Raw genomic sequence first — 25,454 nt, forward strand, 5'->3', positions numbered from 1 at the left:
GTTAAAATTAAAATAAAAAATAATTAACCTATTTATTTATTCTAGACCCAATATAAAAATAAATAGACTCAAAAAAAATAAAAGTCGGGCACCAAAATGCTCGAAAAAATAAAATGAACACGTCAAAATAATCAGCGCGAAATAAATGACTCGGAAAAATACAGCGTTTGGTCGGATTTTGAAATAAAAATTATGACCGTTTAAACTGCTCAGACTGATCAACATATGACCAAAAATAGTCGTAAAAATATTTTTAGCATGTCAAATTAAACCACGTGAACCGCAGATTAATGTTACCGACATTTGCAAACTTAAACTTGATATCTTTTTGTTGACTAATTTTAGGCACAGTTAAAAAGTTAATTTGACCAGTCTGTTTGTAAATTCCGAGAAATTATTCCGGCTAATATTAAGACAGAAAAAAAATGTTATGCTATGAAGATGATGCAAATGAATGTGAAACAAAAAAATTGGTTAGAGTTAAAAATAGAGGGCAAATTTTGGGGTGCAACAGCCCTGTGCCATATTCTTCTGATAAAGCTGTCCCCTATCGTTAAAATGTTGTGGCATTGGAAGATGGGAAGGAGGTTCCCCTGCCCTCTACTTCTGTTGTTAATATTGCCGATGTCAGCGGCCTGACCCGTAGTGGTCGTGTTTTCTTGACTCCGTCGAAACCCCAGGCTGACATCAGAAGGGCTGATGTTGCTGACTATGTTGTGCGCCCAGTTGGAAATGCTGTTATTGCTCCGAATCCGGCATTTGTTGCTAATAAACCTGCCACCATTGTAAGAACTCCTGTCTCTGCTGGCCAGAATGGAACCATGAAAGACGACTATGATGAGATGCTAAGGCTCATCAAGAGGAGTGAGTACAACGTTGTAGATCAGCTTCTACAAACGCCGTCAAAGATCTTTGTGCTATCTTTGCTTCACACCCTGAAGCTCTGCAGAAGGTGTTGGATGTGGCGTATGTAGATCATGACGTCACAATAGAATAATTCGATAGTATTGTTGCAAACATTACCGCTTGTAACAATTTGAGTTTTTGTGATGCTGATCTCCCTGAGGAGGGAAGAGACCATAATTTGGCACTTCACATATCTATGAGCTGCAAGGACGATGCCATGTCTAATGTGCTGGTAGACACTGGATCATCACTGAATGTGTTGCCAAAATCCACTCTGGCTAGATTGTCATACCAGGGGCCTCCCATGAGGCAGAGTGGAGTGGTTGTTAAAGCTTTTGATGGATCCCGCAAAACGGTGATTGGAGAGGTTGAACTCCCAGTCAAGATGTGACCGAGTGATTTCAAGATCACTTTTCAGGTCATAGATATCCATCCATCATATAGTTGTCTGTTGGGCAGACCATGGATTCACGAGGCAGGCGCCGTGACATCCACCCTACACTAGAAATTGAAATTTGTCAAGAACAAGAAGCTAGTGGTGGTAGGGGGAGAGAAGGCTCTCCTGGTTAGCCATTTGTCTTCCTTTTCTTATATAGATCTTGAGGATGAAGTTGGAACGTCGTTCCAAGCTTTATCTATTGCTGAGCCTACTAAGAAAGGAACTTCTTCATTTGAGTCCTACAATGATGCTAAGTTGGCCATTGAGCATGGCACAACTACCAGTTTAGGACAAATGATCAAGCTGGAAGACAACAAATCCCGGGCTGGCATAGGGTATTATTCTGGCACTTTCAACAAGCATGGGCTGTTTCAGAGTGGTGGGTTCATCCACACTGTCCAAGACGAGGAAGCTACTGCTATTGTGGAAGAGGATGCAGAGGAAGATTCTGGCAACTTTGTCATCCCTGGAGGGGTCTGCAATAATTAGGTCGTTGTTGATGTTCCAACAGTTGTCCATAAGTCAACATAATGTTCATTTTGTTTAAAAACCCTTCTCCCATGGCAAAGGGAGAAGTGATAACATTGTTGGCTCATAAGTACAATGATATTTTCATTCAGTAAATTCATGTTAAATGTTTGTTTTTCCAATTATTTTCACTTTTTGCTTTTTGCATGAAATTGGTGATCACATAAAACCTTAAAAATAGAATAAAATCAATCTTTTCATCTGCATAATGATTTTCCTTGTTTGAATTCTAAAATCTCTTTTATATCCAAAATCATTATGCAGGTTGATCAAACCCATTGAACATAATGATCCAACACCATATCCCAATGTTGAGTTCCCTGTATTTGAGGCCGAAGAAGATGATATTGAAGAGATTCCTGATGAGATTACCCGTCTACTCGAGCACGAAGAAAAGATCATTCAACCGCATCTTGATAATCTGGAAACAGTCAACTTGGGGTCCGAGGATTGTGTGTGAGAAGTGAAGATTGGGGCACTCCTGGAAGAATCTGTTAAGAAGGGGTTGATTGAGTTGCTACGAGAATACGCCGACGTCTTTGCTTGGTCATATGAAGACATGCCTGGTTTGGATACTGATATCGTGCAACATTTCCTGCCTTTAAAGCCTGAGTGCGTGCCTGTGAAGTAGAAGCTCAGAATGACTCATCCTGATATGGCAGTGAAGATTAAAGAAGAAGCTCAGAAGCAAATTGATGCGGGGTTTCTGGTGACTTCTATGTATCCTCAATGGGTGGCCAATATTGTGCCCATACCTAAGAAAGATGGAAAAGTCCGAATGTGTGTGGACTATAGAGACTTGAATAAAGCTAGTCCGAAAGGCGATTTTCCTCTACCACACATTGATATGTTGGTAGATAATACAGCTAAATTCAATGTCTTCTCGTTTATGAACGGATTTTCCGGATATAATCAGATTAAAATGGCACCCGAGGATATGGAGAGGACAACATTCATCACACCTTGGGGAACATTCTGTTATCGAGTGATGCCCTTCGGTTTGAAGAACGCCGGAGCCACGTATCAACGAGCTATGACTACCTTGTTTCACGACATGATGCACAAGAAGATCGAGGTGTATGTTGATGATATGATTGCAAAGTCGAGAATGGAAGTTGAACATGTAGAGCACTTGTTGAAGCTTTTTCAGCATTTAAGAAAGTATAAGCTTCGTCTGAATCCTAACAAGTGTACATTTGGAGTCCGTTCCGGCAAGTTATTGGGCTTTATTGTCAGTGAAAGAGGTATTGAGGTTGATCCTGCAAAGGTCAAAGCAATACAAGAGATGCCTGCGCCCAAAACTGAGAAGCAAGTCTGAGGTTTTCTTGGCCGCTTGAATTATATTTCCAGATTTATATCCCACATGACTGCCATATGTGCGCCGATATTCAAGCTCCTCCGGAAAGATCAGCGTCATGATTGGATCGAGGATTGCCAAAAAGCTTTTGACAGTATCAAAGAATATCTGTCCGAGCCTCCGATTCTGTCTCCGCCTGTGGAAGGGAGACCATTGATTATGTATCTGACAGTTCTTGAAGACTCAATGGGTTGTGTCCTTGGTCAGCAAGACGAATCAGGGAAGAAAGAATATGTTATCTACTATCTGAGTAAGAAGTTCACTGATTGTGAGTCTCGATACTCAACGCTTGAGAAAACATGTTGTGCTTTGGCTTGGGCTGCTAAGCGCTTACGCCAGTATATGCTGAATCATATGACTTGGTTGATATCCAAAATGGATCCAATCAAGTATATCTTTGAGAAGTCTGCTTTAACTGGGAGGATTGCCTGTTGGCAGATGATGTTGTCTGAGTATGATATTGAGTATCGAGCTTAGAAAGCTATTAAAGGTAGTATTTTGGCTGACCACTTGGCACATCAACCAATTGAGGATTATCAGTCAGTTCAGTATGATTTCCCGGACGAGGAGATTCTGTATTTGAAAATGAAAGATTGCGATGAGCCTACACTCGATGAAGGACCAGAGCCTGGTTCCTGATGGAGCATGGTGTTTGATGGCGCTGTAAATCAATATGGAAATGGTATTGGGGCAGTGATTATTACTCCTCAGGGCACACATTTTCCTTTTACAGCAAGGCTAATTTTCAAATGCACGAATAATATGGCGAAGTATGAGGCATGCATTATGGGATTAGAAGAGTGTATTAATCTTCAGATCAAGCATCTTGATGTTTATGGTGATTCGGCCCTTGTTGTTAATCAGATCAAGGGTGAATGGGAGACAAATCAGTCTGGTATCATCCCATATAGAGACTATGCGAGGAGGATTTCAACATTCTTTACTGAGGTTGACTTCCATCATATTCCTCGAGATGAGAATCGGATGGCAGATGCACTTGCTACACTTGCTTCGATGGTCGTGGTAAGACTCTGGAATAAAGTCCCCAATATCACTGTGATGCGCTTGGATAGACCAACTCATGTATTTGCAGTTGAAGAAGTGAAGGATGATAAGCCATGGTATTATGATATCAAATGTTTTCTTCAGAGTCAGATTTACCCGCCTGGGGCATCTGTGAAAGATAGAAAGACTTTGAGGAGATTATCATGCAGTTTCTACCTCAATGGCGATGTGCTTTATAAGAGGAATTTTGACATGGTTCTGCTCAGATGCATGGATAGACACGAAGCATACCTGTTAATGAATGAAGTCCATGAGGGTTCATTTGGTACTCATTCTAATGGACATGCCATGGCTAGGAAGATGTTGAGAGCAGACTACTATTGGCTGACAATGGAGTCTGATTGCCGTAAATATGTGAAGAAATGCCATAAGTGTCAGATTCATGCGGATAAGATTCATATTCCCCCGACACTTCTGAATGTGATTTCATCACCATGGCCTTTCTCTATGTGGGGAATTAACATGATTGGCATGATAAAGCCGAAAGCGTCCAACGGTCACATGTTTATTTTTGTAGCAATTGATTACTTCACCAAGTGGGTTGAAGCCGCGTCATATGCAAATTTGACCAGGCAGGTGGTGGTGAAGTTTATCAAGAATCAACTCATATGCCGATATGGTGTGCCAGACAAGATCATTACTGATAATGGATCTAACTTGAACAACAAGATGATGAAAGAGCTATGTAGCGAGTTCAAGATTGCACATCATAATTCTTCTCCTTATAGACCCAAGATGAATGGGGCTGTTGAAGCTGCTAATAAGAATATCAAGAAGATTGTCCAGAAGATGGTTGTTACGTACAAAGATTGGCATGAGATGTTGCCATTTGCTTTGCATGGTTATCGTACATCTGTCTGCACTTCAACAGGGGCAACCCCATTCTCCCTTGTGTATGGCATGGAGGTTGTGCTCCCAGTAGAGCTGGAGATCCCATCAATGAGAGTCTTGATGGAAGCCAAGTTAACTGATGTTGAATGGGTTTAGAGTCGTTATGACCAACTGAATTTGATAGAAGAGAAGAGATTAACTGCCATGTGCCATGGTCAGTTATATCAGTAAAGGATGAAGAAAGCCTTTGATAAGAAGGTCAAGCCTCGTGTGTTCCGAGAAGGCGACCTCGTGCTCAAGAAATTCCTGTCTTTCGCGCCCGATTCCAGGGGCAAGTGGACTCCAAACTATGAAGGTCCATATGTTGTTAAGAGGGCATTTTCAGGCGGTGCTTTGATACTTACAACTATGGATGGGGAGGATTTCACTCGTCCTGTGAATTCAGATGCAATCAAGAAATACTTCGCCTAAAATAAAAACAGAATAGCTCGCTAAGTTTAAAACCCGAAAGGGCGGCTTAAGCAAAAATGAGCGTCTCGATGGATCGAAAACATGAAAGGGCGATCCAGGCAAAAGTTAGAGACATAAAAAATGAATATGTATCCCGCTAGATTGAGTACCTCACCCTGGGGCAATCTAGGCAAAAATTAGGGATTTGGCAAGTAACTGCATCCTGACAAGACTTTGTTCTACAACTGTCATCTGTCAAAGATTCTCACTCAGTCGTTGTTAACTGAAGCTTCAAATACATTGGATTCAGAGTTGGTGGAGAAATGGTCATTATGTTCAATGTAGCCTTTTTCCAATATATATCACCAATTTCAAATTTGTAAAGATCCACGGAGTCTTGCCATTTGCAGACTACCATTCCATCCAATAAATTTGAGCCTTTATCCATTTTTTTGCACTCTTATTTGTTTTTGTTCAACAAATGTTTTGCATGTTTTAATTGATAAATATCATTGTTTTAAAATTTTCATAAATTGTTTTAAACAAAGTGAACATTCACAATGACAAAAAGGATACTTGTGATGTCTTCAGTGCTTTCCCAAGGATGGTATGATCTCCAAAAGGGTAAGTCATTTGTTCATATTCCCAGCATACTTGTATCCTCTTCATTATCTTCCAGGATTGTCTCCTCCGCAAGTGCAGAAGAAGATTATGCATCACCAAATCCCCAGAGAGTTTGGGAGTCTGGTCCTAATCTCCTAGCTCCCCAGTGAGGCTGGATTTAGCATTCGTGTTATCAATTATATGGTTGTCATCCCTTGCGTGGATTGACCTAAAATCCCTTATAGATTGATAAATTGAATATGCTGATCTTTTCGAAGAAGTTGGTCTTCCCCCACTTCAAGTTAGAAATCTCTCCGCCATAGTAAGCAGGAAATCCCCAGCATAAGCGAAGTTATCATCAAGTTTGGTTTGTAGCTTTTCCCCTGTGGACTTGTCTACTGTGATCTCCAGCAGATTTTCTCCTCGACCATCCTCAGCAGGGTTGATCTCACCTTTTACTCCCCAGTATGGTCACCAACAGGGTATCCCTAATGGATTGCCTGCAGATAATCCCCGGATCGGTCGTCAATAGTGTTTCCCTAGTGGAATTATCTGATCAAAGCCCGTTTGTTGTTTCTTCCCGAGCAGAGTGGTTAATGAAGATGTTTATCTTTCCATCCCCAGCGAAGTAGTGTTCCCTTTCTCCTCGGAAGATATGATTTCTCCAGCAGTGCAAGGAATGTGTTGGTATTGGAACCTTCTGATTGATGGTTATTCCCCACAGAATTTCATTTCTCTCTTTGATAATTTCCCCAGTAGAGTTGCTTCTATAGAGGATTTTATCCGTGGTGAGATTCCCCAGCCAAGACTTTGTCTGATTACAGAGTGGCGTTGGAACTTCTAAGGAAGATGTGTTGATACCTTCCCACTGGAGTAACTTGGTCTCCTTTCCCTGCAGAGATTTTTGTTTCCTGGTATCTATTGCCCCCATCAGATTGGATGTTCTCCAGTGGGCCTGGCTTTCTCTTTTGAGATGTAGTACCGGATGTTTGTCCATCGATTTTTGGACCTGTTTGTGTTAGATATGTCTGTTTGTCAGCATCAATCATACATGAACCACACATATACATGCATAATTTTGACATTTAAATATTTATGTTGCACTCTTTGCCATATATCTTTGTTTGATGTCTCCTGCTATTTGGTGATACATGTTTCCCCAAGCGTATGTTTGTGTCTGATCTCTCCATATAGAGTCAGCCCCATAGGCAGAAAGTGTCTACCCTTTCTTCCATACTCCCCACTGAGTTGTGTCCTCGTGGATGATTGTTATTTTAGTTTCCTCCCAAAACATGTATTGGGATGGAGTTGCTCCCCTGAGTTATATCCTCATTGGGTTGAGTCTCGTTTCTTTGTGTCTCTCTAGCTTGTTCCTAGATTGACTCCTTTTGCTATTTCCCTTGCACTTCCCCGCAGTTTAGATGAATGACTGCTCAGTAACCAGTTAATTGTCCATCTTTTCCCAGTGGAGTTTGTGGCCTCCTACCCGGTAACTGGTAGTTGTAAGTCCTATTTCTTTGTGGTTTTCTACCCTCATACCGGTATTTGTAAACCCCATTTTATCCCCTTTGCAGAGTTAACCTTATTTTGTTCATCCTAACCGATGGCGGTTACTCTTCTGTGGTTTTCTACCTAGTATCCGGTAGATGTAATCCCCTCTTTGTTGGTTATCTTTATCCAATATTCGGTATTGATATTCCTTCACTTTTCGAGTATATCTCCCAAAAACCGGTGATATATCTCTTGGATAATTGCTCTGATAAAGCAATTTATCCCCAGCGAGTCATCTTTCCTTTACCTTTGATTGGTAACGATTGTTTCTCCCTTTGATTGGTCATCATTTTATACCTAGTATTCGGTATCCCGATGCCCTTTACTTTCGGTCGATTTATCCTTTATTAACCCAGTAACCGGTTGTGGGTAATCTTCCATACGAGTATATTATCTACGTTCTGAAAGTAATAGATAATATATCTCATGCGTTCTTCAGTCGAAGTCTTTTGTTCTTCCCCAGTCGAGTAAGATTTGTATTTCCTTACGGAATCGAATGTCCATCCTGTAATTGAGTTTGCTTTTTCAGCCCTCCTTTCGGATGATGAGTGTCTTGGAAATATTCCCCAATTTACGCCTGGTTGGTCACCTATTATATGCCACAGTAACCAGTATCCCTGGTGTTCCTCCTCTACTACTCCCTATTATGACTTTTTGTCCCCTGTGGAGTCAGATTTCCTGAGTCGAAATATACCTTTTAGGTCTTCCTCAGATGTTTGGATGATTAATATCTCTCACCCTTATATCGGTCTTAGATATTCATTCTCCCTGAGCGTGTTGTTCTCACACCCTCATACCGGTGTTTCGATCACATGTCTCCTTGAGCTTATTACCCAGTAACCGGTAATACCTCATTCTGTCGTTTCCTCGGGTGAGTCCTCTTTGGACACCCCCCAGTGAAGTCCCTTAGTGGATTTTCCCCATCTGAGTCTGGAGTTTTATCCGAAGTATCCTTTGTGGATAATTTCGCTGTATTGGCATATTCCCTAATACATTCATCTTTGAGTCAGCTCGAGTCTTTCCACTGATTTATTTTCATGAAATTTCCCTCGTGTCTCTCAGCAAGTTTCAAGTCGTGACCTGCTCACGCATTTTACTCCCTTTCTTATCCCCATAAGAGTCCCTAGAGTCTCTGTCCCTTTGAGTGTATTACTCATATGGATTTTCAGTTTCTTCTGATTTCTTTTCTTCTTTGTGGACACATATCTCCACAGAGTATTACCTTTTTGCATACACACATTTGCATCATGAGGTCTCTTAGGGACCAAAATTCGTCTCTTTGTTATTATTTAAGCCCATTCTACCTCGTCGAGACAAAGATTTTAACCTTCACTTCTCCGGCTAGAATGACCTTAAATAGGGGCATCTGTAAGACCCCAATTTTGACCTTAAGATCCCTCATGGCATCATACCATTGCATTTGCATCTTGCCTCAAGGATCATAGCATCTTGGCTCCTTAATCCTAGGGTGGGAACTTTTGTGAGTTGGTTTGAGATCACCAAGCATGCTTGAATTATATATTATTGCTTTTCTTACTTTATTTACTAACCAAAAGCACAAAAATATGTCACTAACATCTTTTGTAGCTTGAGCAGTCACAAGATCCAAAGCTTCTAGAGGCCCCTATGCTCATTGATGTGGCTAGGTGAAAATGAAAGCAAGCATGACAATGGTTCACAAAGCTCCCATTCATCAAATATGCCTCCCAAGTATCTAAATTCATCATTTTGATCAAAGCAAACCAAAGGGCTTGAGGATTGTTTCCCAAGGAAACCCTAATTCAACTATGCATTGGTTGTGCCTTGCTCTTGAAGCAACCTCAACCCATGATCAAATACAACCAAGGTAAGTTCTTTAATTCATCATTTCATGCATATTTGAGCTTATTTGAGTGTCCTCAATCATCAATTCATCAAGATATGAGGCATGAACTTGAGAAGTTGATCAGTCAATTCATCTGACTATTTTGAAGTACACTGAGACCTAACTTTTGATGTGTTTGTCAAATGGAGATGACCCCGGGAGAAAAAATGTTCTTAAGAACCATATGAACAACTTTCATGTTCATCAAAAATTGATTTGAAGCTTGGAAGGTCATCATCCATTTCAAAACATTATAGGTCATTTTGACTGAAACCCTAATTTTGGGTCAACTTCGCAAGGACATAACTCATTCATTTTTCATGATTTTGAGGTGGTATCAAATGTATTGGAAATTGTAAGATGTCTAATTCATTTGTTATGTTGAACAAATTTTCAAAATCCTAAAAGAAATACATGTGATAATGCAAAACATTATAGGTCACTTTGGACCAAAGGCATTGAAATGTGAAAAAGTCCAACTTCAAGTGCCCATAACTTCTTCATCTAAAATCCAAATGATGTAAAACGTAAGTCCAAATTGATTGTATTGAAATGATATGCAACTTTGATGTTGAAGGTTTTGTCATTTGGCGCCTGAATCATTGAAATAGAAGGGCTTGAAGTTTGGCCATTTTTGAAATTTTCACATATACATGTTTTGCACCCTACACTTCATGATCAAGTTTCACTAGTTTCCAAGTTTCAAATGAAGTTTTGGTCAACATAACAAATGATCCTCATGCCAAAAGCTTTCCAACCATTACTCGTAAGGCTATGTTTCAGTTTTGAAAATGCCATATTTGAAGAGATGAACAAGTTGGTACAATTTTGGAAACCATTTGAAAATGCATTGCACGATTTGATTACACACCATATGCACGTCCAAATTAGATCTGCTGATGATAAGCTTGCAATTCCAAGTGGAATTGGGCCCTCCATGCGCCTGTATAGGCCCATGCATGGAGGCCTTTTCCATCCATGCACATGAAATGATCATGCACTCAGCCATTCTCTTGCTATAAATAAGTGCCTCATGCTTCTCATTTTCACAACCTAAGGGCACCTGTTATGCTGCACGAATCACACCTTAACCGTACTCAAAGGAACTCACCTTTTCTTTCAATTTTTTCAGATTTAAAATTCAATTTCCTTGATTGATTTTTAGATCTACAGTTCCTAAGCCTTGCTCACCTTGATCCATAGAACACACTGCAAGCTTAAGCATCAAGAGATCGTGATCTCAAGTTCTTCATTTCAGAGGTTTACCTCAGAATTTGTTTTCTTCGAATCTACTTATATATTGCATATTTCTTGTTGTTGTTGGGTTGTCTGAAGTCCTCTACATATAGGCAATCATTTTGAGCTTTGAATTTTCAAAATCCAACAAGTTCCAGTTGAACACCATAAAATTCAACCTCTGATTTCTTTCTCCATGAAAGTCTAGAGTGAATTTGGTTGGTACAGGGGTGATGTACATCACCCTAGCTTTCATTTGATACCTGGATCGTGGCATTTGATGAACTTTTAATCTCTGCAACTTTTGGCCGGCGCCGGAAGTTGACCGGAGAAGACGGTGGTGTACACCACCGTCTGGTCTCCAGATTGAGTCACAACCGTGCATTTCTATTTCCATATTTGATCCAAGCCGTCCCATGTTATGACTTAATTAATGGTTGTGTGTGATGCATTGACTGAAGCGCATGGTAGACGCGCACGTGTGGTCCAAAGGATTTGCCAGCTCAATTAATGAGCTCTTCATCCAACGCTCCACGTTTTTTAACATTTTAATTTCTGATTTTAATTTTCTTTTTATTTCTTTAATTCCATTTTATTTCAAAAAATCATATCTCTTTCATTATTGGTCCAAAAAATGTGAGACCAATTGCATTTTTCTCCTTTTAATTTCTAGTTTCTAAAAATGATTTTTAATATTTTTTATTTTATCATTTGATATTTTTTAGGAATTTTCTCTTTTCTGGTTATTTTTAATTCATTTAAAATAGTTATTGATATTCAAAAAATACAAAAATATTTTTCCAACCTCTTTGAATGATGATAGATGTATGAAAAATATTCTCATCAATTTATTAATTGATTTAAGATTTATTTGAGATTTTAATTCAATTAGGTTATTTTTATGCATTTTTAATTGATTAAAAATAGTTTCTGACTTCTAAAAATGCTGAAATATTTTGTCAAACTTTGTTTGACCTTGTTGAACTTAGGATAATTCACTTGGACTTTTCAAAGTTGATTTGAAGTGAATTTGAAGTTTGACCTTTCTTTATTATTTTAATTCAAGTATTATTTTACTTTTGAAAAATACCAAAAGTATTTTATTTGTTTCTTGACTTCTAATCTTCATTTTGCTTCTGTTTACTATTGTTTGACCTTGATCTCCTCTATCTTTGGTCAATGCTTGTTGATTATCTCATTTCATTTCCATTAATGCACTTTATTATTCATCTTCATCTTCTTCTTCTTCTTTTTCTTTTTTTTAATCAATGAGTTAAAGATTGGTGGTTAGCCTTGATACATGGGAGGTTTAACCTTCCTTGATTCAAATCTAATTCATCTTGATCATGAATCAAGTGAATGATTTTGCATTAAGGATAGGTTGTTTCCTAATCAAGCAAAGAACCTAAATCAATACAAGATCATTTCTCATCTTCTTTTTGGCATGGCAAGTTGTAGGAGTTTGATTCACTAATCAAAATCTCTAACTTGTGTTGTTGCCTACATTATTATTGACCGACCTCAGATAGTTGTGACTTTTACATAAGTCCAATTACGATTGCTTAACATAGTGCTAAATTGCCTTATGGCACACTAATACTAACACTAACCATTAACCATTAACATTTAATTCTTGCACTTTACATTTATGCAATTTACTATTCTTGTACATATTATTCATTTGCTTTTGCCCTTTGCTCATTTGAGCACATGTTTATTGTCGCTACGCGAAAAATACAGAGTCGCCATCGGTTTTTATTTATTCCAAAGGAAAGGGAAAATATCGAGAAAACCCCAAAGAGTGGTCGTCGCAACCATGAACAGGTTCGGAAGTCGGTTATGCAAGGGGAAGGTATTAGCACCCCTCACATCCATGGTACTCCATGGGAACCATCTAGGATGTTTGCGCTTACGTGTGTATTGTTTATTGCATGTTTGCTTGCCAAGGTTTGCGGAGTGGAAGTAGATTTTAAATTAGTGTGCTCGCCAAGGAATGGATCCTCGTGTCTACGTATGCCCACTTGTTGAAGTGAGAAATCAGAGCGTTCGTAGTTTTGAAATTGTTTGTGTTTGTTTTGTTGATTTTATTTACCTTGAAGAAGGGTTTTCGAATGGTGTCGCCCTAAGGCTCAAACAAAAGATTTGAATGTGTTGAATTGTTTTTAAGTTTTGAAGAAATTGTTATTGATTTCGGATTGCACTAAAGACTATGGATAAAGGTGAATACCTCAAACGGTCAAGTCAAACGTCTTGTGTTCGAAGCATTCAGAATGAGTGTAGGAAAGCTCCAGTCTCATCCCTTCTTTATCGCTTAAGGCTCGTGACGTACGATCCTAATCGCCTTTTATGCTTTTTTTAGTTTGATTTGGAAAAGACCGCTTGACGTTGGATCAAGGGTTTGTTTATTGTTTGATTTGAAAAATGGACCGCTTGACGTTGGATCAAGGGTTTGATTATCGGTTGCGAAATGGTGAACGTTCCTAATGCCTAAGGAGTATCTAATCAAGCAATAAAAGGAAGCAAATAAATGCGTACATCGAAATGGGGAGGGGGTACATGTAAAGTACAAGGGATTGCAGGAAATAAAAGGTCTCATTCTCAGGTAGCCCAAGAGAAAGCTTTGTGTGTGCAATTGTGTCCTAAACTAGAAAGCATGCAAAATTATCATATTTCTAACACTAGGGGTACAATCGTCATTTTATCATTATGGACTAATTGAATTAAACTTCTATTTACGAAATTCTAATTAAAGACAATTAAAATCTAAGTAATTCTAATTATTCTAAATCCTAAATTAAATCTAAATTTAATACTCCTAATTAAACTCTAGAATTCTAACATTTATTTCTAAGAATATTTCTAATATTTGTAATATTTAATCAAACATTCTAATCAAAGTTTAATATTTCTAACAATTTCTAATATATCCTAAAATTCATCTAATTAACCTAAATCTAAAAATTTAATAAACCTAAATTCCTAATTATTCTAATTAATCCTAAGCTTCAAATTAATTCTAATTATGCTGTTGAGCCCTAATTAAACTACTTATTACTAACTAATCCTATAACTGATTGACATTATTCCTAAAAACTAGTTAACATGTAATTAACACACCATTAACAAGAAATGGGCCCTGGTGACTTGGTTGGGCAAAGCAGCTTTAATCATATTGAAACAACCCATCAAATTAATATCCAACGTAGACTTCACCTCACTCAACTCCATTTTCTCCAGCTCCAGTGCAGAGAACACTCCATGGTTCAACAAGAACACATCAATAGGCCCCGCTTCATCAACAGCCTTCTTCACCGCATCATAGTCCCACACATCCGCCGCAAATACCGCCACCTCGATTCCCGTAGCGTGACTGATGGAGCTCTTAGCTTCCTCCAGCTTCGTCAAGGATCGCGCCATGATGGAGACGCGAGCGCCGTCCGCGGCTGCACGGTGGGCGAGGGCGAGGCCGATTCCGCTGGATCCGCCAGTGATGAAGACGTGACGGTTGACGATTGGGATCTTGACGGGACGGGGCGGACTATGAAGTAGAGGATTGGGAGGAGGATGAGAGGAAGGAGGACGAAGAAGGAGAAGAATGCGTCTGCCATTGATGCAGCTTCGAAATCGAAAGGCGGACTCAATCGGTGACTGCAGGTGACGCCTTTGATTCTTCGATCTACTTTTCGGTTTCGATCTTCTCTCCTTTCCGCATTTTAATCTTCTTCTCCTTCTTTATTCTTCTGTTACCGCTTGCAATGATGTGTGAGTTGACGTGGTTGCAGTGGATATTGGATTGACACAGGTGCGATAGCTATTGGTGACGATGTACGGCGAAGAAGATGGCGGTGAATCTTGTTATGCAGTGAAGAAGAGGAAGAATGCAATGGTGGCTTCCGTGCTTCTGCTTGCAATGCTTTGAGGAATCGATGATGGTAGATTCGTTGTGGACAGGTTGATGAAGCGTGAAGAATGAAGGTGAAGGAATGGAACTCGCGAGGGAGTATTGGTGAGAAACGGAATGAGTGAAGGTGGTGGTTAGGGATTGAAGAGAGGTTGCAATGGTGGTTAACGGTTTTGTGAGTTTGTTACGGTTGTTGAAGGAATTGAAGAGAGGCTTGGTCCAGTTGTTAGAGGTTGAAGAAGATTAGGTGATGGAGGAAGAAGAAGAAGAATCCGGAAGAGGTTTTTATAGAGTGGTGAGTGTGATTTGGAGTTTGTTAGAAAAATTGTTAGATTTGTTATTTTTTCTGTGAAATCATGCAGGTTTTGGTATTGGCTTGTGCTGGCTCGCGTTTAGCTGCGGTTTACCGGCTTAATTGTAACTGTAGCTTATTTGGTGCTTGGAAGTAGCTTGGCTTGTAGTTGGAATTGCATCGCGTTTTGGCTTGGCGTGTTGCTTCTGTTGGAGTATTGTGCAGCGTTTGGAGCGAAGCTCGTAGCATTGTGGAGCGTTTGGAAGCACTTTGTGTAGCAGCTTTGGCCTGCGTTATTATTTTCCTTCCTCTTTGTAGCAGCTTTTTTCAAATTGCTTTTCCTATTATTATTTTTCCATTTGGCTTATTGGATATTGGATACTGTAAACTATAAATGGGTATGTACATGGATTTGGACAATTCAATGAATTTGGATATTAGGAATTGGATTAATTGGTTTAAATGGATAAATGAATTTTGAAAGTGGATTATGAAAGTTTATTTGGTAATGGAATTGCAAAATCTGGATATGGGCTTAAGAATAAAAATGGATTTTTGGATTTTGTGTTAAAATGGATTAATGTGGATTATGGATATGGATTGGATAATAAAATGGAATTATTTGGAAAATGGTTAATGGGCTTTTGAAAATGGTCTGTCAAGATGAAATATGGACAAATGAAATATGGATATAAAAATAATGGTTAATGGGCTTTAAAAAGTTAACAATCTGAAATCATCGACAGCGAAATATCGACTTTTAAAATGACGCAATGAATTACTCAGGAACTCATCGATCAATTAAAAGTCCACAAACAAACTTAACCTCAAAAATCAATCCAAACTCCAAAAATTAACTTGAAATTAGAATCGATATGAAATTAGAATTAATTTGCAATTATCGCCATGATTACGAGATGATGACTGGCCATGCCATGGATTATTGAATCCAACCAACACGACTCGTGAATCGAATTGAACCATGCTTATTCAAATGAAATGTATGGATGAGAATGATATGCAAATATTTGGGATTAGTGACCTATAAGATCAATGTGACGGGTGAGGCGAATTTCAGGGTATGACATTTATGTTAATGGAATTTGTCTTTTGCTCACTTGAGCACATAATTGTGTATATATTATTGTGCTTGTGCTTTTGTTTGATTATTGTGGACCAAATGCAAAATGGACAAATGGACTTAGATTCTAGGACTTTCCCTATGCAAAAATGGAGTAAAAAGGCCTTAATGTTGAAGATGGATTAGAAAGACCTTAAGGCTTTTGGACCAATCAATTCACCAACTTGTTTTGAGATTTTTACCCCGAACTACGAGGTTTTGATCCTAATCTTTTTTAAGATGGTACGTAGGCAATGGGTTTATCCATTCAAACACAAAATTGTAAATAATTTGTACATTCTTCTCTCATCTCCCCAATCATGTTTGCACAAACAATTTTTCACAAAAATACCAACCTTACAACAAGTGTGAAAAGGGCTCCCTATGAGTACCTAGGATATTTTGGGTGCTTAAAACCTTCCCATTGCATAACCAACCCCCTTACCCCGATCTCTGACATTTTTATTAGTTTTTGATTCGATAAAACTTCTCAGTTTTTGTTCGCTTTCTAACCTTTCCTTTGGATAAATATAAGTGCGGCGGCGACTCGACTTGTATGGTTTACTTTTGATTTAGTCAATAAATATAAAGGTAAAGAATACCCCACTACATTTCTCAACCGCTGAAATAGCTTCAACAAATACTCAACATGATCTTGTTCAGTCTTCGACTTAGCAATCATATCATCAACTATAACTTCTATTTCTTTGTGCATCATGTTATAGAAAAGAGTTGTCATGGCTCTCCGGTACATTGCACCAACATTCTTAAAAATGAAAGGCTTCACTCTATAGTAGAATGTTCCCCAGGGTGTAATAAATGTTGTTTTTTTCCATGTCCTCGAGCGCCATCTTGATCTGATTATAATCGGAGAACCCATCCATAAAGGAGAAGACACTGAACTTAATTGTATTATCTACCAACATGTCAATGTGTGAAAGAGAAAAATCATCTTTCGGACTAGCTTTGTTCAAGTCTCTGTAATAAACACACATACAAACTTTACCAACATTCTTTGGAACAAGTACAATGTTAGCCATCCATTGAGGGTATTCAGTAGTAACAAGGAATCCATCACCAATCTTCTTTTGCACCACCTCTTTAATCTTGACAGCCATATCAGGGTGAGTTTTTCTTAACTTCTGTTTAACTGGCAGACATTCTAGCTTCAAGGGTAATCGATGCTCCACGATATCAGTATCGAGACCTGACATATCTTGATAAGACCAAGAAAACACATCCACATATTCTCTAAGAAGCTCTACCATCCTCTTCTTAATATCTGTACACAGTAGTGCCCCAATCTTGACCTATTTCTTGTTATCTTCGGAACCCAAATTAATCACTTCCAACGGCTCTTTATGAGGTTGAATGGTATTTACTTTGTGCTCAAGCAACCGGGAAATCTCATCAGGAATCTCTTTATCATCATCTTCTTCCATTTCGAACACAGGAAATTCAAAGTTGGGAGAGGGTATAAAGTCATAGTTTTCAATGGGTTTAACAATTAATCTGCACAATGATTTTATGCTTGATTTTAGAATATGAACAAATAAACGCACATTGTGATGCAGATATAAAAGTGATTTTTGTCTTGTTTTTTATTTTACCATTTTTTCCAGAAAGAGAAAAAAGGAAAAACATAATATGGATAAACGAAATAACATTTTATTAATGATAATGAAATCTGAAACAAAGTCCACATAGATTCACTTTCACCTTGGGCATAGCGAAAGGATTTTGAAAATAACAAAAGAACATATTACTTCGATAAATGAATAACATAATGAACATCAACAGCAATCCAATTTTGGCACATCGATCCACGTGTCACAAAGTTCGGTACTCCTTGCTCTTCATCATCTTCTAAAATTGCGGCAGTAAACTGATCTCTGGAATGAATAAAGTCAGCACTGTGAAACACCTCTTGAATTTGCTTTAGATCTCTTTGGGTTGCACCAGGTGAAAAACCCAAACCAACTCTGTCCTTGTTCTCAGGAAGCTCAACAACTTGTCCCCACTTAGAAGATTGACCATACTTCAAGACATGTTAGGCGTCCTTCAAGGATGACATGGGTTCCTCATTCTTCTTAACAATAATTGTCAACAAAAAGGGTTTGAAACGACGTTCCCTCAACTTAGTAGGCATCAATATATGAAAATGAATAGAGATGACTCACCAACATGGCCTGCTCGTCACCCACGATCACTAACTTCCCATTCTTCACAAACTTCAGCTTCTGGTGTGGAGTTGATGTTACTGCCCCGGTCTCATGAATCCACGAACGTTCTAAGAGACAACTGTAGGAGGAATGAATATCCATCACTTGAAAAGTGATATGAAATAAGCACGAACCTATCTTTATTGGGAGATAAACTTCCCCAATTACAACCTTCCTTGAGCCATCGAAGGCCTTCACAACAACTCCACTGAATCTCATTGGAGCACCTTGATAAGCAAGTTTGGACAGGAGTGGTCTAAAGAAAAACATTCAAATAAGAACCAATGTTTACCAGTACATTGGACATGTCATCTTCCTGACAATTCATAGAGATATACAGATCCAAATTATGGTTCCTCCCCTGCTCGGGCAACTGGTCATCATTGAAGCTCATATTGTTACAGGCGGTAATATTAGCCACAATACCATCAAATTGATCGATCGTCACGTCGTGGTCCACATAGGCCTGTTCTAGGACCTTCTACATAGCTTCTCGACGAGCTTATGAACTCATCATTAAGACAATACGAATATCTTGGACGGGTGTGCAACAACTGGTCTACCACATTAAAATCACTTTTCTTGATCAATTTCAGCACTTCATCTTAATCAGCATTCTAATTCCAACTGCTGGATTGAATGACTTGTATAACATAAGTTTTCTCTTGAGTTGAATTCTCTATCATATCTTCAGTTCTCTTAGGAGCCGCAGCAGCAAATATCCGACCACTTCGGGTCACACCACTTACATCGACGATGTTCACAACAGACGAGAAAGCAGGAATAGGCACTTCTTTGTCGTCTTTCATCATAGTAGCATTATACTTGTAAGGTACAACTGTATCAGACTCGTAAGGCGTATGACCCGCCAAACGAATAACGAACGGAGAAACACCAGTCTTTTGACCATCATAAGCAATCACAGTCGGTTTCTGGAGATTGAAATGTGGAACTATGACATTCACCTCATGCTTATCTTCATTTCTATCCCTTATAACCCGAATAAGGTTTTGATCCAACATTTCTTGTAATTCGTTTTTTACAACAACACATCCTCGGGGATCTCCAGAACAAACATGGCAAGAAGCATGGTCATGCTCATAATAGCTCAATTGACATAAAGTAGCGTGCATTTCAACCAAGGATCTTATGATTAGATTGACGTCAAAAACTATGTACTTTCTTGGACATCCTTCGACTATGTTCACAGTTGTATTGCCATGTTTGGGCAACAAATTAGCTTGTACATTGGGACTAGAATCTTCAAATGACAAAATACCACTTTGTATTAACCTTCTTACCTCAGCTTTCAAAGTGAAACAATTCTCAATATCATGACTAGGTGTTCCTTGGTAGAATGCATAATGTTTGTCAGGCTTATACCACCATAAAAGCTCTTTCGGAGCAGCTGGTGGAGTTCTTATTTGCACCAAATTCTTCTGAATTAAAGCAGGAAATAACTCTGTATAAGTCACTGGAATTGGGTCAAATTTTGTAGGCCTCTGGGCACGATTTTGTTGATTTGTACGTTGCTGAAAACACGACTGATAGCTCGGTGCTGCTTGAACGATTGGAGCGGAATTAATAACTGGAGTTACAAACTCCACATGATAATGAGGTTGATTGTTCCTTGGAAGTCTCATACGTTTCTCTTGCGAGATAGCGTTAGCATCGTGTTCTTTGTTCTTGGGTAACCCATTCCCATAATTTATGGAATTCTCGGCCGAACCACCTTCTCTCAATCGTCCTTCACGAACACCTTCTTCCAATCTCAAGCCCATATTTACCATTCCAATAAAGTAACTATGCGTACTTGCAACCATCCGATTGTATTAGACCTAACTTAACGTCTTCAAAAACAGCTTTGTCATCTCCTTTTTCTTCCAACAGAGAACTAACCTATGCAGCGATCTCGCACTATCTCTGCACGTAATCCTTGAAAGTTTCTTTATCTTTTCGGGACATAACACAAAGTTGATCTCTGTCTAGTGCCATGTCAACATTATATTTGTACTGGAGAACAAAATCCTCACCTAGGTCATTGAATGTTCGAATTTGAGTACTATCAAGCCCCATATACCATTTCAGAGCAGCATCAGTCAAACTGTCTTGAAAGTAATGGATCAGCAATTGATGGTTGTCAGTCTGAGTCGACATCTTACGAGCGTACATCACCAGATGACTCAGATGACACGAGTTTCCGGATTTGGAACCTTAAATTATACGGAGTCTTAAATCTGGAACCTTAAATTTATGCGGAATCATGAGCATTCTTCCCAAACAGATATTTCCCCTCAAAGCTTGAATCTCTTTCTTCATAGCCTAAAACTGATCTAGGAACTCGTCCATTCTTTCATAAACACCAACAGTCTCGCTCTGGTCATCATGATAGACAGGTTCTTCAACATAAGGAACAACATGAACCACGGGAGATGGTACTGACATCACAGGTTGAGCCATAGAAACTTCAACAGCAGGTTGGTACCCCTCAGGCACAAAATTATGAGGCATGCCCCAAGGGAAACCAGAAGGCATGTGGTACTGTGGAGCACTGACGGGAGCCACATATATGGGTATCAAGACAATATCAAAAACCAAGGTCTTATGAAGCAGAGTCTGAGGAGGAGGAGATGGCTAATTCTGAGCAAACACCAAAGCTTTCATCATAGTAGTAAGCCTCTCATAGATGTCCCTCAAGGTTGTCACCTCTTCATGGATTTCATGATTCTCTTGCTCTATGCGGTCCATCTTCTTCAACTGATAAGCTCGAGTATTATACCGGTGAGGCAACTTGTCTGGATGAAGACCAAGAAAGAAATAAGACCCATGGCGAACTTACTCAAAGTAAGACCAAGGTGCAGCATGATGCATGATATGCAAATGCAAATATGAATGTTTTTATTATTATTTTCGAAGGAACTTTAAGACATAAATTGCAAACATCATAATAAGAATAACACATTTTGATGTACTGAAAATCTTCTTTTATTAATAGTGTAAAGGATTAAAATTAGAAATACAATTTCAATGATCATAAGCAGGAAGAAACTAGATCTATGGAATCATGTCCGATGACAACCCAACTCCAAGCTGATACTTCTTGTGAAGCCTTTTGATCTCTCTTTCATAGCCATTTTTCATAGCATCCTTCTCTATTACGAGTTGATCTACAATCTCTTTCCAAATGCCGGATGTAGGGAGATGATTAGGTGATGAACTGTTAGAGGAAAATAAACCATATTGTCCCTCGATCTCTTCACAACATGTTGCTCGAGAAGTTATATCAAGTCGTCCTTTCCTTTTAGTTGCTTCTACAATTCTACTTTCTCAAGGTGTGATGTGTGAAATTTTCCTTCCCAACCATCCCTCTCTTTCTTCATCCTATCCAAAGCCTCTTGCAACTCATCTATGCCTTTAGTAGTTGGCGATTTGACCATTACTAAGGACATAGGTCTTTCATAAGCGTATGACACCTTGAATTATTTTGCTCTCTTCTTCACCCAACCAGTGTAAGGCTCTAAAGCTATTCAATCCTTCAATCCAAGCTCACTTTTTCCTTTCCTATGAACATTGTGCCATGCACGTATCATTCTAGCTTTCAACCCTTCAGTGTCTTTCCCTTCCTGGAAAAATAATCATTTTAACAAAGTATTATTAGGTTTGTCCTTCATAGCGAACGCGAGTTGACGTCTTGCCAAAGCTGGATTGTAGTTGATTCCTCCTTGTGTACCAAGAAAAGGCACATTAGAGAACTCCCCACAACTATCACTAATATCAGTGTCATCATAAATAGAAGAATACCAAGCTATGTCATCATTGGTGAGGTAAAAATAAGTCTTTGGGACCACCTTAAACAATCCTTGTTTTCTTTGAAGATAGGAGACTGCTGCAAGTGAGAAATAAACCACTTGTACACTAAAGGCGCACAACAGACAATAGTTCCACCTCCTTTAGAAGTCCTATGATGAATGTAGAAATAGGTGTCACCGAGAAATGTTGGAACCAGATTCCTAATCCAGAAGATCCTCATAGCATTAACATCAACAAAATTGTCAATGTTGGGAAACAAGACCAAACCCTAGATGAGTAAGGCTAGAATATTTTCAAAGGCTACCATGATACCAGCATTAGCAAAAGAAAAGGCTTTCTCAATCAAAAATTTCAAAGTCAACTCTCTAATACCTCCTTTGACGGTGAGATTGGCATCTATGTCAGACTTCCTCAAATGAATAGCTTCAGCAATAACTGGAGACTCAAGAATTCCTTCCACCCCTTTAAAAGGAACTCCATCAGAAATTGACATACCAAAAAGATAAGCATATTCCTTCATGGTGGGCAACAACTGATAATCGGGGAAAGTGAAACACCGGTAAACAGGATCATAGAACTGAACCAAAGTACAAAGAAGACCATCCTCAACATCAATAGATATAACAGATAAAATTCTCCCAAAATGGTCTCTTAAACTCTTAGGATCATCCATAAAAGATGTTAGCTTCCTTAATTCCATAAGATTGGGACGTCTGAAATTGTATTTCCGAGTATTTCTCCTTCCAATATCCTTGATCAAAATATCTACAACATTTACAAAAAAGAGTCACTAAGTTCCTTGAAAATTGAGAAAAAAATTTATGAATGCCATGAGTGCATGATGCAACACCCACAAACAATATCACACAAAGCACACAAACAAGGTCCAAAGGTTCGGAGTCACGAGCATGAAGCCAAGGGTAAGAACCAACCCACAATGTATGTACTAAGGGTATAATCACCTGTAGAACAAGGTTCTAAAAAGTTCCTAGAGTCATGATTCGATCTTTTGGATATTACCGACTTAAATAACTACTCGTCAACCAATAATATTCTCAAGAGAAACTTGTCCGAGTGTAGCATCGCATAACAACTAATTCAAGTATACACCTGAATAGCCACCACACTATGTCCTAAAAGGCCAAGACAGGTTAAGGGTTCTAATGTCCTCAGCTTCCCGGGCTCCTAGGTCGGAAAAAGTAATGTCAACTACGACTACTCGTGTGACATCAGTAATCCCAAAAGGGCCTCCACTGAGCGGGGAATCTCAAGTCATATTATTAGGGATTAATTCCACGTAAGCCAAACATGACTATACCATCCTCCTATCGTAAGAGCTCTCAAGTCCAGGTATAGGACTTATCTCACCACACATAGATCACCAAGCACCAGACATAACAAATAATAACAAACAATAACAAATATAATATATGCATAAAAACAAGAGATGGGCTTAACCCACTAGGGACTACTCCCCAACAGAGTCGCCATTTTTCTGTAACGGTAATTATTTTGAGATTAAGCTATCAATTAACTTAACTCGCAAAGCAAGAGTCCCCACCGAGCTTTTATTATTTCCAAAGGAAAAGGGTAAAAGTACGAACAAAACCCAAAGAAGTTTTAAAACAAAACTAATAAAAAGAGATAAGGGTTCGGGGGTTAGTTATGAAAAGGGAAGGTATTAGCACCCTAAACATCCATGGTACTCCATGGGAACCTCTTTGAAAATGTTCCTTTTGGTTTGAAAAATGAGTGTTGTTTGTAAAAGATTGGAGAGATGAATAAAGAAGTATATTTTTTCTTATTTTTGGTGTTTCCCAAGACTTTTGAAGTCTCATGCCTACGTACCAACAAAGTGCAATGGAGGATCAAAACCTCGTAATTCATGGTAAAAATAACAAAGGAGTTTGTTTTGATTCATTTTCAAGGGAAATATATTTTGTCATTTTAATGAGAATACTCAACTAGTCACCCACAAGTATGAGAACTTTGCATCATCATGAGAAGGGCTCCAACTTGGATAAAATCAACTAGTATGCCACTAGCTCTAATAAATAGAAAATAATTATCATCAATACTATAGAGATAGGATAATTATATCTCAACTATGGAAATGACTTATGCCTAATACCTTGAGAAAAGTTTTAAAAGGAAAAATGCACAAAGGCATAAAATGATTTGAATGAGTTATGCATTTTTTAGTCAAGGTTTATTGAGAAAAAGGTTTTTAAAACCACTTGACAAAAGTCAAGGTTTATTGAGAAAGTGGCCCAGGTTTAAAAACAAGAAGGTTTTGAGAAAGAGAGAAGATTTTGAAAATTAAAGAAGGGGTGAGGAGAAGAAGAGACTATCCTAAAGCATAAAGTAAAAGCTAGGGAGAAAAGATCTAACCAAGAAAATAGCAAGTTGTATGACATAAGTCAAGCAAGAATTCCCTCCTTTAGATTAAGCCTCGAGCAAGCAAAATAAGCAAATAATAATCCATGTATCAGATGAAACCAGAGTAACTCAACCAAGTCTTCAAAAGAAAATCCCAAGTACAAGGTACCAGATGAATTCTAGGGTCTCAAGTCACAAGTTCCAAAGCAAAGGTCAAGATCCTCATTCTAAGTCCATAACTCCACCATGATGCCAAGGATAGTAACCACAAGTCCATAAATCAGGATAACCAAGTTTATTTTTTAGGTTTTTCTTTATTAATGTCTTCTTTACAATTATATAAAAGAAAAGTCCAAATGGATAAAGAACAAATGACAAAAATCATAAATAATATGATATGGAATGCTAAATATAAAGTATAAAGTAAATGACATAAAATAAAGGAGCATAAAGTAAATGACTTGGAAATAAAAGTTAATACAAGTAAAGTGTTATTAAAGGATGTTAATAATCAAAGATGAAAAGATATTTTTGTCACTTTTTAGAGAACACTCAACTATCCACTCACAAGCATGAAAATGTGAACCTATACATCATTTATGAGAAGGGCTCCAACTTAGATCAAATCAACAAGTATGCCACTAGCTTTCACAAAATTAAAAAGGAGCAACATTTTCACACAATACCATGAGGAATAGGAGACTTACAATCTCACTTACAAAAATGAATTTGTTTTCCTTGGGACAAATTTAACGATATGTTAAGCAATCGTAATTGAACTTATGTAGAAGTCATAACTATCTGAGTCCGGTCAATAATAATGTTTGTGTTAATACATGCTAGAGAAATGATATGTAAATCATTCTCCTAAAGACATGTCACACACAAAAAAAGGGGATG

At 38.4% G+C, this 25,454-nt stretch overlaps 1 protein-coding gene and 1 long non-coding RNA gene across 2 annotated transcripts; one reads left to right on the forward strand and one right to left on the reverse strand.

The window, feature by feature from the left end:
* Positions 1 to 13,922: 13,922 nt before the first annotated feature.
* Positions 13,923 to 15,472, forward strand: LOC127122140 (uncharacterized). Its single transcript, XR_007803508.1, has 2 exons — positions 13,923 to 14,484; positions 14,633 to 15,472. It is a non-coding gene; the product is annotated as an uncharacterized LOC127122140 (long non-coding RNA).
* Positions 15,473 to 18,982: 3,510 nt separating this feature from the next.
* Positions 18,983 to 20,146, reverse strand: LOC127095683 (uncharacterized). Its single transcript, XM_051034338.1, has one exon. It carries the CDS (start codon positions 20,144 to 20,146, stop codon positions 18,983 to 18,985), a length of 1,164 nt encoding a protein of 387 aa, XP_050890295.1.
* Between the last annotated feature and the right edge of the window lie 5,308 nt (positions 20,147 to 25,454).

Source organism: Lathyrus oleraceus, chromosome 1 (assembly GCF_024323335.1).
Source record: "Lathyrus oleraceus cultivar Zhongwan6 chromosome 1, CAAS_Psat_ZW6_1.0, whole genome shotgun sequence".
Taxonomy (NCBI): Eukaryota; Viridiplantae; Streptophyta; class Magnoliopsida; order Fabales; family Fabaceae; genus Lathyrus; species Lathyrus oleraceus.

What these genes read in the sequence shown, in the direction of transcription:
- LOC127095683 (XM_051034338.1), bottom strand. Translation starts at nt 20,146, where the DNA reads ATGGGCTTGAGATTGGAAGAAGGTGTTCGTGAAGGACGATTGAGAGAA.